Source organism: Typha angustifolia, chromosome 13, assembly GCF_048772165.1.
Source record: "Typha angustifolia cultivar Huaian chromosome 13, ASM4877216v1, whole genome shotgun sequence".
NCBI classification, from domain to species: Eukaryota; Viridiplantae; Streptophyta; class Magnoliopsida; order Poales; family Typhaceae; genus Typha; species Typha angustifolia.
This window is the reverse complement of record NC_133251.1, coordinates 13052819-13071168: the sequence shown is the minus strand read 5'-3', so window position 1 is coordinate 13071168 and position 18350 is coordinate 13052819. Positions and strand designations below refer to the sequence as shown.

At 38.7% G+C, this 18350-nt stretch overlaps 2 protein-coding genes across 5 annotated transcripts; one reads left to right on the top strand and one right to left on the bottom strand.

Annotated features, from left to right (window-relative positions):
- Positions 1–81: 81 nt before the first annotated feature.
- LOC140772933 (uncharacterized) lies at positions 82–5306 on the bottom strand. 3 transcript variants are annotated; one of them, XM_073115196.1, is made up of 5 exons: positions 3632–5306; positions 3326–3518; positions 906–1097; positions 417–762; positions 82–303 (listed from the first exon to the last, which is right to left on the bottom strand). In XM_073115196.1, exons 1-4 carry the CDS (start codon positions 5092–5094, stop codon positions 751–753), a joined length of 1860 nt encoding a protein of 619 aa, XP_072971297.1. In that variant the 5' UTR covers positions 5095–5306; the 3' UTR covers positions 82–303; positions 417–750. The 3 variants fall into 3 exon arrangements, with proteins under 3 accessions (XP_072971297.1, XP_072971296.1, XP_072971295.1); XM_073115195.1 differs by having other exon boundaries at positions 863–1097; positions 3632–5305; XM_073115194.1 differs by having other exon boundaries at positions 417–1097; positions 3632–5305.
- Positions 5307–12168: 6862 nt separating this feature from the next.
- Positions 12169–17274, top strand: LOC140773433 (myosin-binding protein 3-like). 2 transcript variants are annotated; one of them, XM_073115982.1, is made up of 6 exons: positions 12169–13783; positions 13906–14157; positions 14284–14553; positions 14698–14850; positions 14965–16371; positions 16681–17274. In XM_073115982.1, the coding sequence occupies exons 1-5, from the start codon at positions 12658–12660 to the stop codon at positions 16323–16325; spliced, it is 3162 nt and encodes a 1053-aa protein (XP_072972083.1). In that variant the 5' UTR covers positions 12169–12657; the 3' UTR covers positions 16326–16371; positions 16681–17274. The 2 variants fall into 2 exon arrangements, with proteins under 2 accessions (XP_072972083.1, XP_072972084.1); XM_073115983.1 differs by having other exon boundaries at positions 12171–13783; positions 14968–16371; positions 16681–17273.
- The last annotated feature ends 1076 nt before the right edge of the window (positions 17275–18350 follow it).

Below are 18350 nucleotides of genomic sequence, written 5' to 3'. Positions count from 1 at the left end.
CTGTTGCAAAACAAATCAAGTTATGCACTTTGTGCTTCAAGTCCAAGACGATATTTCTTAGAGCAGTCAAAGAGGCTCACATATAATTATCACATTTCCTTATATTTTCTATAACGAGTAAACATCAACATAGCAGATATTTAACTAACTTGTCTATCAGAAAAGGGAAAACACTTCATTCTTCTATATGATAGACACATTACTCTCAAACAAGTGGCTATTACGGTAATCTATGCCTCCAATGACATGTATCATACGACCTGTCAAACTCCAGTATATCTTAAGCTTGGGTGGTCAAACACTCTGCAGGTTGTATAAAGAAATCCAGTTATGCTTTAGAGTTGCTCAAAAGTAGCTGTTCGCTGCAGCAAAAATACCCTGTAATGCGTTATAAAATACTCAAATTTATTTATTACCTGATTGTGGAGAAATGTAAGAGCAGCAGTTAAGAAGTCTGACAGCTCATGGCAATTTGATAACAGCTTAACTCCCAAGAGCAATTTCAACTCTTGAATGTTTCAAAACCAGAGGAGAAAAAACGCCTGTTCCTCCCTCCGAGCAAATAACCACCCGGAGGAGAATAAATTATGAAGCTGATAATATACACTTGGGCTAATAGTTTGCACCATCACTGCCTTGCTGATGAAACCTAAGGCAATCTGGGCATGTACTTAAAAGAATAATGCAACCTTTTGATACATAAGTTAGGCTCAGCTACTTTTCGTGGGCATGCAGCATTGAAAAATTCCATCACCAATACCCCTGCATACAACAAACACAGCACAAGAGAGGACTAGTGCGCTTTGATCGTACAGGGAGATCACGTGGCACCACTAATTTGAGAAAATAATATATCACTAACTTTATGGAGATAAAAAAGACAGATTTGATTGAGAAACGAGTACACTGTGAGCAGAAGGATGTCCTGGAATCTTTGTTGGTTCTGGGCTAATTTGAACAAGAGTTGCTCTTTTAGGGTTCGAGAGGAGGAGGTGTTGCATGTCTTTTGGGAGGACATCAAAAACTGCTTGGAGATCTTTTTTCAGTTTTTGGCATGTTGTGGCACGTTCTGCATTTCCACCTTGAGACTGTTGCAGCTGAAAGAAGAATGATAAAAAAATATAAATAAATAATAATAGTTACTGGCATGCTTTACTTTGTAGTCATCAACATATGACATAAAATTATATAATGCATACATATAATTTGATAAAGAGTACATATCAAAATAGTTGATCTCGTATATATTAGGAACTACTACTTGGTACATTCATTGTTCATCTTCTAAGAGTCATGGTACAGTTTTACTTATCCTTCATAGGAGTTCACAAAATGGCCAATCAAAAGTAGAAAAAGTGATAAAATTATCATGCCTTGACATGATCAATCTTGGATAAATTTTGGTCAGAACTATCAAAATATTAGTAACAAGAAGTTTGAGATTGAATACACAGCGCTCAACACCTTCCAAACACACATGGAATGCTCTTATCAGATCGTGAAGTTACTACGAACATGGTGAACATGCAATATATCATGAGATGACATTTTTGTTTTCAAAGATGTCAGATATCATGAGATAACTAGAAATTATGCATGAGAATAAAAGAAAATGACTGGGTGTGTGCAACCAAAATTTCCAAACACACATTCTGAAGTTACTAATAACATTTTTTTGTTTTTGAAGAAGAGATCAGATATCATGAGATAACTAGAGTATTATGCAGGAGAATAAATGAATATTTCTAGGTGTGTGCAACCCAAATGAGAATATGCTAGCTATGGTGGACGAAAGTAACATAAATAACAAGTGGTGTTCCCCCTCTACCATAGGCAGGAGGTCATCCATTAAAAAAGGTGTCCTAGTGCATGAAGCTCTTGCTATGCAATGTTTTTGAGAGGAAAAATGTGCGCATCCTTATATCATTTCTAAAGAGGTTGTTCCCAAGACTTAAACCATTACCTCTCAGATGAAAGGGGAGAAGTTTCTACAATCACACCAAGTGAAACCCTCATTTGGGTTTTACTATTTACAAAGCAACTATAAAGTCTTTAATTAACTTGACTCTTTTGCTTCAAAAATGACATGCCATTTCATTTTAAAGTAAGATATTAATTCTATAAACATCATTCTTTAACTAAAATTATAATATAACTCTTATGTTTTCTTCTTTAAGAATCTTGGATCTGATACTTTGAGTAACTTTGAGTGACATGAATTTCTTCAAATATAACATGTTTTATTTACGATTGAATTTTGAGTGAATAAGGACTATGAGAAATATGTTTCTCTCTAAAAAGATCAAGATAAAAGTTGAATCTCCCCAGCAGCAGATGAGGCTGATCTGAAACAACAAAAATATGTTGGCTTGAAGTAAAGAGAAGGAAAAGTGGCCATTTGCTCTAATAGGCCTAGGAACTCCTCTACATAGTGTCTTAACACAATACCTCTTATATGGCTAATTCGATGACTAGTTCGCATGACCAACACCTAGTTCTAGATTAACCTAAACAAAAATTAAATTAATTCAAAACAAATAATAGATATTTAATAAGGAAACAGAAAACATAGATCCCTGGCCAACATAAGTTCGGTGCAAGCTTTGGTAGGTGTAGGCTTGACTTGAAAAGCTTGTTCCTTGGATATTGGTTGAACTGGGCCAAATTCAGAAAAATAATAGAAACCATCAGAAAAAGAGCAACTGGAAACAATTGTTATTGATCATTTAACATGACAAAAAATCATTAAAACCCACACGGAACTCTAGGGTGGATCACAACGTCAATGAGATCTCTCTATAGCCACAAAAAAAGAAAAGGAGAATAACATCCAATGAGAAATGGAAATAAAGGCTGTAGAGAAAAGGAAACTATGCACAGCTTATGGGCTAGAATTTTAGAGGAAAAGGTGGAATTTTATCAATAGAATTTTAGAGGAAATTCCTCTAGAATTTTAGAGGAAAAGGCTAGAATTAACAGTATCCCAGCTCCTGATCACAAAGTTGGATAATCTAAAGGTTGTAGTTATGTCATAGATGCAAAAGGGAGGATAAATGTTTTATAATGGAAGCACGAGAATTAAATATACATGGGGGGCTGTGAGATAAAGAGGAAGGAGAAAAACAACGAAAAGCTATACTATCTAAAAAGTATGTGATGCATACAAGCTTGCTTTATAAAAGAGATATAAACACGAGGGAAATGAAGATTCCTATATCTTACATTGGTTAAATAAGCAGATAGGATCTAAATTTCTCAATCCCACTATGCCAAATTGGATGTCAAAATAATTTCAGTATTCATCTAGTATCAAAACAGGAATTACCTGCATCTCTCCTAGTAGATGTTTTTCAATAGCATTAAAGGAATCTACTCTCTCCAACTCTGACATTTTCAATAGAAGCTTGTGCATGTCTACACTCATTCGAGCTTGCCTCCAGAGTCTTTGTTGCTCTTGTTCAGCAGCAGCACGTCTTTTTTGGAACCAAGGCATGAAATTATGTCCCCCCAAGAAACACCTGAACAACAGTTAATCAACTTAAGAATGATAAATCACACTGCAGGAATATAGAAAAAAGACCCAATAAGGCATGTAGGATAACAAGGCCCATCTATAAGTTGTGGGAATAACCTGTATAAGTCCAACCAATTTGATCTCATTCTTTTAGATAAGAATTTCCCAGGACCTCTAGCAGCTAAAGCGTTAAGAAACTCATCAGCATGAAAAGGGGGCAAGGGCGGCAAATCGACAAAAGGAGAAGCTCCTTCAGAAGGGGTTGTAGGTCTCAAGTATGGGCCAAACGGGGCAAGAAAATTTGTGGTCAATTCGAGAAAATGCCGCCGCAATATCTCATTGTTAACAACTGACATGGACTCTTCAATCCGAGACGACATCCCTGCATCAACAAGCCTGTTTAGAACAGCAGTATCAGGCTTCATCGTTGCTTTATATGTGCTCCAAACAGCCTCTTTGTGCTCTGTCATGAGGCAAAGGGGCCCTTCCCTCCTTAGCTTCATGGCATTCAACAAGCTGGAAGGTGAAAACTTATTCAAGGAGAACTGTTCCTGATTCACCTTTCCACCCCTCGAATTCTTCCCATTACCGGCTGCCGGGAGAACCCGAGTAGAATTTGGACTAGGGCTTCCCACAGAAACCACATTGGGGATATTCTTAAGAGCTTTCAAAAAGAAGAGATTGGTTACCCCAAGGACCATCGGAGGGAACTGCTCCCTCTCCCCGAGGGAATTGAGGCGGGCGAAATCTGGGTCATGGATGGTGAAATAAGGTCGGAAGTCCACGCTACACTGCAACGGCGCGACCAGGCTAACGAGCGCTGTGACGGCTTCAGAACACTGGTTAGGAGTCGGGCCGATCACGAGGACGGGCGCGCCGACGACCATGAGCTCCCATAGCGTCCAGAGGTGGAGGAGGAGGCCGCGGAAAGATGCGAAGAGGTCGGAGTCGTGGAAAAGGCCATGCGGTACGGACGAATTGGCGGCTAAGGAGGGGGGAACGGTGAGGTCAGCGAGGTCCGGGGGGAGGTGGATGCGGAGAGCGGCGCTCCCGATGGGGAGCTCCATTTGCACCCCGGGGGCCGGCGGCGGCCACGCGGCGACGTGGGAGGCGACGAGCGAGAGGGCTTTGGGGCCGATGTCGAAGCAGAGGGGTCCGAGGATTTGGAGCAGGAGGCGGAAGACGGCGGAGTAAGGGGAACGCGACAGAATGACAACGGACTTCTGCTCGCCGCCGCGGGGAAGGCGCTCGTCCTGGCGCTGGCGGTTGAAGACGAAGCCGTAGAGGAAGCCGGAATCGGAGGGGAAGCGGAAGGAGAAGAGGGAGTCGTGGATGGAGGAGCGGTGGCGAGGGTGGTGATGGGACATGGAGTCCGGGAAGGAGGAGAAGGCGACGAGGAGCTGGTGGGATTGGGAGAGAGAATCAGGAGGGTAGAGCTCCTCGACAACCTGGCCGCGCTCCAGATCGAAGCGGATGACGCAGAAGGCGACAACCCATCGGCGGAGGGCGGCGGGGTCCGGAGCAGGGGTTAGACTCGGGCTTGGGTCGTCGTCGCGGCTTAGAGACAGTGAGCGGTTCATGGAGGAGGTGGATTACGGCGGAGTGCTCTGGCCGTTACCTGTTTGATTTAATGCCGATACCAGAAGAGGAAGAAGAAGGAAGTGGTTGGAGAAATGGGATCTGAGAGTGGGTCTGAGCTGAAGCATTTGCCCCCCATGGCCCCATCTGAGTCCTCCAGGATGGATTGATCTGTTTGGGCTTGCCCCACTTGCGTTTGGGAGCGAATCAATAGATTAACTCCCTTAATATTGATTTAAAAAGATACATGCGGCGTTCGTTTTCTCCGGTGCAAGTACTTATTTATATAAATTAGGTCTTTCTTTTTTATAAGTATTTTGTAACAAAATACTTACTTTTCAAATTAATTTCAAACCCTATTTTTTATTTTATATATGCATAATATTTTTTGACTTTATCTAGCCCAAATTAAGCAAGTCGGCTCTTTTTGATAAAGTTATACATATTTTATTAACAAAAAATTGACAAAAATATCATCCTTTATACTTAATCATCTTTTTCTTTATACTTTTTCTTTCTCTCACTAATAGGGTGTAAACGAGCTCAGCTTGAGCGAAACGACTTTAGTTTAGGCTCGTTCCGAAATTACTTTCGAACATTATAATTCTGCTCAGACTCGGCTTAGCTCAACTCGAGCTAGGTTAGACTAAGCCCGAGTTTAAAATAAGTTTATTATCAAACCTCATTCAAGCTGAGTTGGATCGGGTTGGACCGAGCCAAATCAAGTCGATAGAGGTGGAGGAGAAGACGGTGACTTGGCGAAGGAGGACGAGGTGGCAACTTAGAGGAGGATGAGCATGTGGCTTGCCCTTGCTAAAATAGGAGGAGAAGGCAGCAACTTGGCGAAGAAGAACGAGGTGGTAGCTTAGAGGAGGATGAGCACGAGGCTTGCCCTTGCTAAAGGAGGAGGTGGCGACAGCTTGACACTAGGCAACAGCTTGAGGAGGACAAGCATAGGGCTTGCCGTTGCTGAAGGAGGAAAAGAAGGTGGGGTAGGGATTTGTGATAGAGTTTTATGATTTGGGATTTGAGAACTAGGGTTTTGTGAGAAAACCTCTTATATTGAGACAAGTGAGTTGAGCTTGAGTGAGCCGGCTCCAGCTTAGGCTCGGTTTGAAATTATTTTCAAGCCAGATATCGGCTTAGGCTCGGCTCAGCTTTGATCGAGCCAAGTCAAACTTGAGCTTCCATAGAGATAAGCTCAAGCTGTTTGTTTATATAGTTCAGCAAATTTAAATTGTTAACACCAGTACAAATATAATCGTGTATATACGGCGGTAGGTATATATTTACATATCAATCATAGTTACCAAACTACGAATTTGTCATCAAAACATATATATTAAGACAAATAATTCAATAAAATTTAAATTATTTTATCAATGAATCTATTTATACATGCAAATGTCTTATATACTCTTTAATTTATCAATAGATAAAAACTATTTTTAGTAATTAATTGGTTAGTATCGAATCATTGCTCATATATTAATACACTATCCCAACCTTATCGTCTTACCTTCCCCAAACCCCCGCGGTTCCCAAACCGAAGACACTGTATCCTTCACCAGCGAGCCGCCGCTCAAGTTCAAGCCGATCTGACGGGAGTCCGACGAGTTCCGTTTCCACGAAGGCCTCTTGTGCTGCTTTTCCGAAGGCCTAGTCTTCCCCCATATCGCTGACGTGCTCGCAGCTCTCCGACAAGGTCGGGCCGCCGCTTCTGAGGAATGACAAGATTTTGATGTCACGATTCTTGTCAATTGGCATCCTGTGACCGTAAAGGAGGAGCCTTTATGTCTTAGAAGTACCCAAAAATGGTGGCGAGGGTCGCATTGGATGTGTTCGGTGACTGCTTAATGGAGCTGCAGGCCAATCTTGATGGAGAGGTTGAGGAAGCGAGATGGAAGTGCTCGGCCAGCCGCTTGAGGTTGGTTCTCGACAATGCTGGGTAAGATATCCATGGAATGCCTCGTTGATTGCCTTATCTTGTAAAAGGAATGGATTCGTGCTTGCATATTTTTTTTAATACAGAATTTGGCCTACTTTGTTCTGTCTTAATTTTGGGGTTTGTATTTTCTTCTTCCATTCTTGGTTTGTAAAATTGTATTGATTGATTTATTAAGTAAATAGTTCTGTTGAAAGATATAACTTCTTATTGTATGACTGTTTATTAATTGCTTGCTCTTACTGTTTTTCCGATTACCCACTGATAACTCCTATTGGTATAATGTGGTTATATACTAAGATAATCCATATTCTAAACTTGATGAGTAAAGAATCATAGGGTGAGTCTCATTAGTTTAGAATGTGAGAGTTGTGACTTGTGCCCAATATGCCTATTCAATATATCTTGCTTTAGCTATCATATCATCGACCTGACTTTTCGCATCAATGATGTTTTACTCAACTACACGCTAGATAGACTTCTTTGGGTCAGTTAGTTAAGTGACCAAAAATTCTGTCAGGATTATTTGTGTTGCTTGACTAACTTGATTTGTCTGAAAGTGCAATTTCCTCAATGACTATGAAAATTGCTGAAGTTAGGAGCTATAAATGCAGACTTGCAGCATGTTCAAGATATATACTTTTCCTGAGGCTTATTCTTCTTCGTAGTTTGTATGTTACCTGCTGTATTTGTTATCCTTTGCCTTTCCTGTATTGTATACCCGGAAGGCCCGTGGTATATCTACATTCACATTGGGCTATGTTGTGTATTCCTTATTAGATTGTATCTTACGCAGAAGGTTGAATTAGATCTAACTATTATTTTCTAGTATAGAAATCTTGTCTGAGCTAAAGTAATTCCAATCTTGTTTAATGATATCAATATAAGGTTAAGATATTCATTTCTTCTCTCATAGTCAGAAGTTCCATGCTAATGATTAGTTCCGTGCATTGACTTCTTATCATCCATCATCTTTTGTTGGTATGCTAAAGTTCTCCCTTTTACATCCATGTTGGAGTCAATTGCCTTTCTTCTATGTTAGCTAGCTCAATTCGAAAACTAATGCATGTGTAATTGAGGATTTTCTGTATTTCTAAATTCTACCTGAATTTTTCGGTCACCTGTTGTTTATCTACACTTTTAGTAAGAATGCAATGTCTACACTTTGACATGGTTTAATTTTGTCTAAAATCAGTCTATTTTAGAAATGGATAGGTTTGCAGTATTTGCCCGAAACTCTGAATAGAAGCAGGACACAAATTTTGTCTTTTTAAGGCCAATTTAAAACTAGGCCTGAAACCGGGTGTAGCCTGATATCAAGTTAGTCTGAGTTTTATTGTCCCATTTCATCCCATTTAGGCCAAAACAACTTGAAACAATTGGGGTTAGAAGAGTTTGAAACAATCTAAGTTGGCTGAGCCTATTAGTGAATTAGGTCACATTTTTGCTAGTTCAGCTCAGCCAAAATGGTCGAAACTGTCCTAATGTTCCTAGGTTGTCCATGTTGGCCACAGGCTATATCACATCAAGGATGGACCTCCTTCAAATTCATAAGTCACAGATGATCTTTGTTTTTAGAATAGGTTATAATTATATACAACAATCTTTATGTGATGAGAAGACTAAATATTTTCAGATTTCTTGGAACATGGTGATCATTATATTATATAAAAAAAATCTAACTTTGGGTGTGTGTTTCACATGAGATTTTTGTCTTCATATTTTCAAAGACAAACTATGTTTGTTATTTCTTAGAAATTTCTACATGTTCCTGCTATTCTAATTCTTGCATTTTTCATGTTAATCATAGTACCGAAAATTTTGTCAGTATTGAACTCTTTTGCTTTGGATGCTTCTCCTCTTATTATTAGTCTTTGTGGGTCCATCTAGGCATCTACTTTCGGTGCTATCCAATTGATATATAGAATCTCAGCAAGACAAAGTCGGTGCACCATTTAAGCTTAATCTTATTCTGCATATTCAAATTATCAGGTTGACAGAAACTTATAGAGATAAGATGTCAAAAGTTCTTTGGCTTTTACTTTCTGTGTTACAACAAATTGGACTTTGTCTCTTCTCTTGCTCTCTTTTTATTGTTCTTTTCTAACTTTTGGAAAAATAGAAGTAATACCAAATAGATGCAGTGGTTGCAACTCTTTTGAACTACTTCTTGTGATGCAGTGGTTGCTATTTATTTAGACAGTAATACTGAATCTTTCTTACTTGACTGCAATTAACTAGAATTACTCTCTTGCAGAAGTTATTTGAATCATTCCGTATAATTTCATTTCAATATAGTTGTTTGTTTGTGAATAAATTTAGAGGAATTGACCAAAGCCACCCCTTATTATGTTAAAAGTGTTCCTTTGGTGAGGTGTGGACAGTGATGTGATGGTCAATAAGACCTTATAACAACCAGTCAAATTTGAATGTGATCCAACCTAGAATTTTGATTATATATACTAGTATAAGCGTAAATTACCAATGGCCTGTTTGCCTAAAATTAAATTCTCCCTAAATTTTTATTTGTATCATTTTATCCTCTTTTAATTTAGATTGATACAAAATTGTTAACCTTTTCATTCAAACTTAAAATAGGAAGTACATTTTTATTTCAAAATGTTAATACATAAATTTTCTACTAGACTAATATATGAGAATTGCTCGTCTCTTTCTATTAAATTTACTCAGCATATCCCATTCTTCAAAAAGACAAAAAAAAAAATGCATTTTTAATCCCCTGTATCTTATTCTATTGAAGATTAGAATGTATGGTCATGAAATGAAAAGCTTTAATCATCTTAAAAATATGGGTAGAAAATTCATATTTACTTAAACAATGGAACTATTAATGTTATAAATGTATTATGCTAATTTATACTTTCTCTATTAAGTTTGGAATAGGAAAATTAACAGTTTCATATTAGTCTAAATCAAAAGAGGCAAAATAATACAAATGAAAGTTGAAGCACAATATGTCTGTGTCTTCTCTTTCATTATTCTTTTACTTTTCCTTTCTTTCTTTTTTATAGCTATTATAGAATTGGCTATAAGAATTTCTCAACACTGGCAACATCCAACTGAACTTTGAGATTACCATTCACCAATTTTTTTTTAAATGTTTTTGCTACCAAACTTAGATCTATTCTGACCCAATGCACTTGTAGTAGCTTGGTGGCCCATCTTTATCATATGTTGGTCTACATTGGTGAGCAACAATGTCTTTAATTTATCAAAGACAAAAGAAAAAAAAAATATTTGGATAATATTGACCAAGCCTCACATCCAGCCAACATCTCCAGGGACATCATCCTTGTTTCAGAACAATATATTAGTTTTTCTTTTTTAAACTCAAAAGTAGCAATGAATTAGAATTGAAGATACACCTCTCAAAGCTTAAGCCTATTACTTTTGATTACAGCTTAATCAACCTAATCTTTCCTCTGCCATCCAATCTGTCAATCCAATGATAACTAGAAACTGGGAAGTAGAGACCTTCTGTTAATATTTACAGCAGAACTTGTAAGTTTTGGTGCAACTTTTGATGAAGATTTTTGGGGCCTATCCACTATCCACTAGTGATTTAAAGGGCAAATTGTGAGGCATAGTAGATAGGAAGGCATGCTTCTGAGCCTCCTCCTGTAAGGTGCCCCCCTACCCCCAGGTGCCATGATTTGGGGCACATATATGATTTAAGAGTTGGGGTATTGATGACCTGCAACTTTTAGACATAAAGCAAGATGCTTTTCAAAGCTAAGGGAGCTGCAAAAAGAAGTGCCGAAAGCTAAAGGTGGGGTTGTGGGAGGACTGAAGGAGTGAGGAGGTATCCCACTACTTCCTAACAAGGTAGCCTTGTTTTCCTATTTCACATATAACACCCTATTTTTTTAAAAAATAAAATTAAGGTTTATATTCTACACTTTTACTATTTGTAAATCGGGCTTTTATAATTTAATAAATATATGTAAAAAATATTTTAAGTTATATTTAAATTAACATTGTGAGAATATTCTTTATTTCTAAAATAACTAAAATAATCTTAGTATGACTTAGTTGAGAATATTTTCGTAATTTTCTTAGTATAGTTAATTTAGCCTAGCTTTTTAGTTAAGTTTAACTGACAGATCTAACCGCTGGATATTTTTATACATATTTATTAAATTATAAAACGTAATTTATAAATAATATAAATTATAATTTATTAAAAGACAAGGTGTTATATATAAATTTGTAATCTATTTATTAGTCTGGATTCTTCTGCGGGTCACCATCCTTGTAAGCTCCTCTTAGGAAGGTTCAAGTCATCAAAGTAGCCTCTTTTAAATTTGTATTATTTTGTCGTTACTTTAGATCCTTGCTAAGCCCATTGTGAAATAAATATAGATATATTCTATATAAATATTTGTTTATACTAACATACTAATACATACTATTTTCTTCTCTCCTCTTTTATTTAATAATTTAAAAGCAATACCACCTAAACTCTATGAATTATTATCATTTTTTATATGAACTCTTTTATTTATTTTTTTATAGCAACATTGAGCCCTTTTTAACCATGTTCAAACCTTTCAAATGCTGTTCAGGTATTCGTTGTTAACCTTTTCTATTAAAGAAATGTTATGATATTAATTCTAGATGTGATTCAATTGAGTGGCTTAACCACTCGTTGTGTAGTTACTAGTTAGAGTTAATAGCTCTCATTTAATGAGATATATTAACCATAATTTCTTTTTCCCAAATATCCATATGAGATCTATGTCTTTTCCTACGTCACCAGAATAAGATCCGTGTCGGTATTTTTAACAGAGACTCTAGAGAGAAAATTACTTTTATATTTTGTCTTTATTTTAATTCCCACCTTACCTTTTAGATATATTCTATTTGATAGGGTTTTTTTATAATTTAATTACATTTAATGTTTTTTAATTTATAATAATATAACAAAATATGTATGAAGTTATAATACGCTCGGTTTAAGGTAGTAAATTAAAAAGATGAATTATAATTAAAATTTGAAAGCATGGATTAGGGTATTAGGTTTTAGTGATGATGTGATCCTTATTATATGAATCAATAAATTCCTAAACCAGTGGGAAGAAATTTCTACTGTACGATCATTTGTTCCTTTTTTTATTTCAAAGGTCACGCCATTTCTTTATACCAACCAAACAATAGAGGTAAAGCAAAAGCTTCAGAAAGACTACTTCAATCCCTTCCATTCTTCTTCTTCTTCTTCTTCTTCTTCTTCTTCTTCTTCTCCTATCGCTTTCTTTACCTCCCAGACTAGTATACCCATTTCCATCTTCTCCTTCGCCATCTTCTTCTTCTTCTTCTTCTTCTTCTCTTCCCACCTAAGCCTTTTACACCTTCCATACTCTCTTCTTTTTCTCTTTTAAAGAACCTCCTCTTCTCACAGACCCAATGATTTTTAATCTCCCTTTGTATCAGATTCCGCTGTAAAAAATCGCATCTTTCCATCGAAATCCGACAATTTCCATCTCTTTAGACCAGATTTCTCTGTAAAAATTGCATCTTTCCGTTTTTTTGAGTCCAAGACAATCCGTACCGAGAAGAGGATTTAGAGGGGGGAAGAAAAGGAGTAGGAGGAGGAGAATCCATGGGTGCCAACAAATTCGCCACGATGTTGCATAGGAACACCCACAGGATGGCAGTAATCCTTGTGTACACAGTCTTGGAATGGATTCTAATAGCTCTCCTCCTCCTTAATGGCCTCTTCTCCTACCTCATCTACAAGTTCGCGTCTTTCTTCGGCCTCAAGCCTCCCTGCGTCTTCTGCTCCCGGGTCGACCACCTCTTCGAGCCGGATGAGGGCCGGCGTGGCTACCGTAACCTCCTCTGCGACGCCCATGCCGTCGAGGTCTCCAAGCTGGGCTACTGTTCCAACCACCGGAGACTCGCCGAGGCCGGGGACATGTGCGAGGACTGCTCGTCGTCGCGCCCGGCAGGGAGCGATCGGGCCGTCGCCGTCCTCTCGTGGATGAAGCGGAGCGAGATGGGGGAGAAGGATTTGAGGTGTTCTTGCTGCCGAGTGGCGCTGGAGAGCGAGTTCTATTCGCCTTACTTCCTGCTCAAGCCCTCTTGGGGTAGTTTGGACTACACGCAGAAGGGGAGTTTGGTTGACGATTACGAGGGACTAGAGACAGATGTAATCTTTGAGGTGGAAGAGGGGAAGATGGTGTCTCTGTCTTTGGATTGTGCTGTTATGGATCATGAGGAGGATGCCGCAAAGGATGAAGAGACAGTAAAGGATGAGGATGAGCAGGAGGAGCATCTTCTGATCGAGTTCTCTGATACACACTCTTTGGTGGAGGATGATGCTCTGGAAGTCATGGCTTGGCGCGGTCTAGAGAGCACCGCCGATGAGGACCGGGTCCTTCCGTTAGAGTTGATCGACTCGATGACTATGATGGTTATCCCTGATTCACGTAAGCTTGGAGGGGAAGATGATGAGGAGTTTGATCATGAGAAGAGAGCTGTTCTGGATACCAGGTCTCTTGATATTGGAGTTATTTTAGAGGAGAAGATGGTGTTGGCTTCTGATGTGGAGAGGGCTGACATTGTCGGGGAGAATTCTTCGGTGCCTGTTGCTGGGAAGACCATGATGGATTGTCCAATTGATCATGAACCTATTGTTCCTCTTGTAACTCCGACAAGTTTTGAAGATGGTATCGACAGGGAACTGGGAGCACCAGAAGCTGAACAAGAATTTACTGTGAGACAAGGTAAATTTCTTCGAAACTTTGTATAAATTTCTTCTCAACTTTGTATAAATTTCTTCTCATATCCCTACTCATTGATATTGCTGCCATATTCTTGTATAACATTTAAGATTTGGTAAATGCAGCTTCTGAAGAAGATAAAACATTGACAGAGGTGAAGGCAAATTGTGAGATATTGATCAGAAGTGAGATACACGAGCAGGAGGAGGTGTTGGCGGAGGAGAATTGTTCAGCACTTCTTGCACAGGAGACCACTATGGATGGCTCAACTAATCATGAAACTGTTGTTTCATCAGCAGCTCCAGTGATTCTTGAAGGTAATGTTGGTTCTGCGAAGGATGCAGCAGCAGCTGAGGAAGAATTAGCTGGGCTACAAGGTATTTTTTTGTATTTATTGCGGAAATGTCAGTCTCTCATCGTAGATTGGTATACTTGTCTTTGTTACTTTGCTCATGGATATTACTTCTGTAATCATGATAAACACTTTTCCTTGGTAAATACAGATTTAGGTGAAGTTAACAAATTGACTGGCGTGAAGTCTATTTGTGAAATATCGACCAGAGGCGAGATCTTTGATCAGGAGAAGGTGTTGACTTCTGAGGCAGAAAGGATTGATGTCGTTGAAGAGAATTATTCACTTTCTCTTGACCAGGAGGCAATGGTAGAATGTTCAACTGATCATGAGACTGTTGTTCCGACAGTAACCTTGATGAGTCATGAAGACAGTGCTGATGCTGAAGTAGACATACCAGCAGCTGAAGAAGGGCCACAAGGTAATATTTTATTCCATTGGAGAACCATCAACCTCATCTCTTATTGATGATTCTTGTCAACTTCCCATTGATATTACTGCTATAGATTTCAAAATTACGTAGCTTTGGTAAATATAACTTCTGAAGAAGATAACAAATTGACAGATGGGGACACTAATTGTGAAATATCAATCGGAAGTGAGATATGTGAGCAGGAGCAAGGTGACGAAGCTCAATTTCAGGAACCAATTCCACCATCATTGGATGTAGAAGCTCAATTCACAGAAAATTTTAATGAAACTACTGATACAGACCTAGGTAAGAGGTCATTTTTTAAAAAAAAGTTGATTGGTTTATCAGAATTTTGGCAATGCCATTACCGCCTGCTTTTTTTTTTTTATAGACCTTAATTGTGACTTTTATTCAATATAGCAGCTTTTGAACCCAAACCGGTGGTGACTATGTTGCAAAGCTTAGACTCTCTGTCTCCTACGCATCATGATACTGAAGAGGAGAGACCACCTGAAACGCCAACTTATGTAGACGGTATTCATGGTTTACATAAGAGATATATTTTTGATAGACGAGAATCTGGAGTCGAATCCTTAGATGGAAGCGTGTCCAGTGAGGTTGAAAGCAGTGAGCCATTGACTATTGATCAACTTAAATCTGCTCTGAAATCTGAACGCAAGGCATTAAGTGCATTGTATGCTGAACTGGAGGAAGAGAGGAGTGCTGCTGCCATTGCTGCGAACCAGACCATGGCAATGATAACTCGGCTTCAAGAGGAGAAAGCTGCCATGCAGATGGAAGCATTACAATACCAGAGAATGATGGACGAACAATCAGAGTATGATCAAGAAGCTCTTCACCTTATGAACGAGTTGATGGTGAAGAGGGAAAAGGAGAAGCAAGTTTTGGAGAAGGAGCTGGATGCATACCGACAGAAGGTTCTGCTTTATGAGGCCAAGGGGAGGAGAAGAATGGCAAGAGTTAAGGCCAATAATAGGAATGAATCATCTTCTGCTTCCTCTAGTGCTGAAGACAGTGATGACCTCTCCTTGGATTACTGTGAACACGACGAATATGGATACAATCTTAAAGGAAGCAATCAGAATACTCCTACAGACGCTGTGTTAAGTTCTGGGACAGACCAAGAAACTGCAAGGCATCTAGTTACACTTGATGAGTCCCTAGCTGATTTTGAGGAAGAGAGGCTCTCTATATTAGAACAGCTCAAGACATTGGAGGAAAAACTCTTCACAATGGAAGATGAGGACTCTGATAATGGGAAATTGACAGAACAGTTATCAGAAGAAAATCACCATGGCTTGAAAGATGATTACGAGTCTTTAGTAGATGTGCTGCATGAGACTGCAAATGGTTTCTCAGATGATTTGCATAATAACCATAAGCTTCATTATGAAGGAAGGAATTCTAATCTTAGAGGAAAGAGGCTTCTTCCTCTCTTTGATGCTATTAATTCAGAGAATGAAGATGGGCTAGCAATGAACCAAGAGGCAGAGAAAGCTGATGGTTCACCCAGATCCATTTCCAAGCTTGCCAAAGATCAAGAAAAGCTCGCAATCGCAGAAGAAGTTGATAATGTGTATGAGAGGCTACAGGCTCTTGAGGCAGACAGAGAGTTTCTCAAGCATTGTGTCAAATCCTTAAAACAAGGAGATAAGGGATTGGATCTTCTTCAAGAGATTTTGCAACATCTTCGCGATCTTAGAAGCGTAGAGCTGCGAGTGAAGAGTGCTGGGGATGCTATTGCCTCATTATCAGCATAGTGAGCAAAAATTTAGGACAGCTATGATCCTCAACTCTATGAACTTGGTATGCTCACATTCTATGAAAGTTCCATTCGTAAATAAACTAATAATACCTAAAAGCTGCTAGCTCTAATGAGTCCTATAACATAGTATCTTACTGAGAAGAGATAAACACATGGACTCCTGTCGAAATTATGAACAAGAACTTAGGTATCTTAAGTTCCCTTGTAATCGTAGATTTGTCAATTCTATGCAATATACATTTTAATGGGCAGCAGATTATTATGTCAGGGTTGATAGATAAATATTATCGCCAACTCTGATGTCCTTTTAGCAGTTATTTCTGACACAATTTGATTACTTTCTTGGACAGATCAAGTTGCTTTTTAGAGTTTGTTGATGGTTCCAAGTTGGTTGCAACAATCCTAAAGCTATATGGGTCCAAGAGAGGCCACAATGAAGGAAGTCCTACATCACATTAGCATGGCTTATTAGGTTGTCAGGCCAAAGTTTGGCCATCCCAGGGGGTAAGGAGCTCCTGGTGCGCTCTCTACTTCTGTTTGTTGCTTTAGCATGTTGTGTGGAAGTAGACCATGGAAGAAGTCTGCCTTCCAATGCCCAAGGTTTTTGTGGGCTTTTTCTTTTCTTTTCTTTTCTTTTCTTTTCTCTTCTTTTTTTCTTTTCTTTTCTTTTATCTTTTTCTGTGAAGATCCATCATCTTTCCTTGGGAAGGGGAGGTAGGTGAGCCACTCATGATGTGTGGTAGAAATTATGGTATGCCAGCACCAATGCCAGGTACACAGCAGTTTTAAAAGGGGAAAAAAAGATAGAGTTAGTGGAGCTTCTTTAGTTCTTTTATTTTTTATTTATTTTCCTTTTGAGAGTTGAAGTGCTAGTTGTTGTATGATAACTCTTTGAATATGGTTTTTGAGTACATAAATATATTTGTTTGATAAACAATGTATAAGCTATTGTCCCTCTGATGACAAGGGTCCTTAAGACTCTCATCATGCTCATTATCTACACAGATACACTCACTCTAATTATCACTTATGGCCATGATTAGTTGGTAAGAAGAATATTTATGCCAGGACAGTACCAGCTGGATATAGAAGCAATGTATTGGAATGGGACCAGCAAGGAATGGAGTGGACATAGTTGGGCAATGGCATTGCATTCAATGCTCACATGGAACTCTGACAGGGAGAATGAATTGGACTGTAAGGTAAGCTCATGTCCTTGGACAAGGGTAATTGAGTGAGCTCTAAGCAAATGACTAAAAAAAACCACTTTTGCATCAGTGTGGATATTTTGTCTAAGGCTGGTGAGTTTTTATATTAAAGATAGGGATGGACGGGACTTCATGCAACACTACAAAATGACTGCAGTGGAAGGGACAAAGTAAAATAAGATCTCCTTCTCACTTGTTTTTGGAGTATAAGCTGGTAGGTCAGGGTGGGGGATTCTCTTTTGGCAGTAGTGGGAGACAGCTCCAAGACACAGACACTGCAAAGGACTGCAAGACCCAACTGTCCTAAATTATAGGACAAGTGGGGAATTTTCCCTCCTACTTCTACTAGAACTCTTTTTTCTTTCTTTCTTTTTTTTTTGTTTTATTTTTTCTTCCATTTTTCGTAAGTATTGAACCAGACAAACTCTTCTGTGCTCGCTCTGAATCACGAGGGCACCATGGATGGTGAGGAAGGTAGTGCATCCCAGTTCCAGGAAATATGCATACTTGCAGCTTAGCACTGGAAGGATTTGGATGTGCAAGAAGGCCAATTTCCTGGATTTGAGGGTCTGAGGTTCACAAGGAAGTCGTTTTTTTCAATCTCTTAAACAGGGAGTAGTCTGAGAATTAGCTAATTAGAGGATAATTAATTACTAGATCACTAAACAAATCGGTGGAAGGAAAATTAGAAAAAGAAAGTAAGAAATTTTTTTAAAGAATTAATAAGATTCAGACATAGTTGGATTAGTTTATGATCACATATCACCTATTATTAGGCTTTTCCATTAGTTACATGCCCATCATTACCTTTA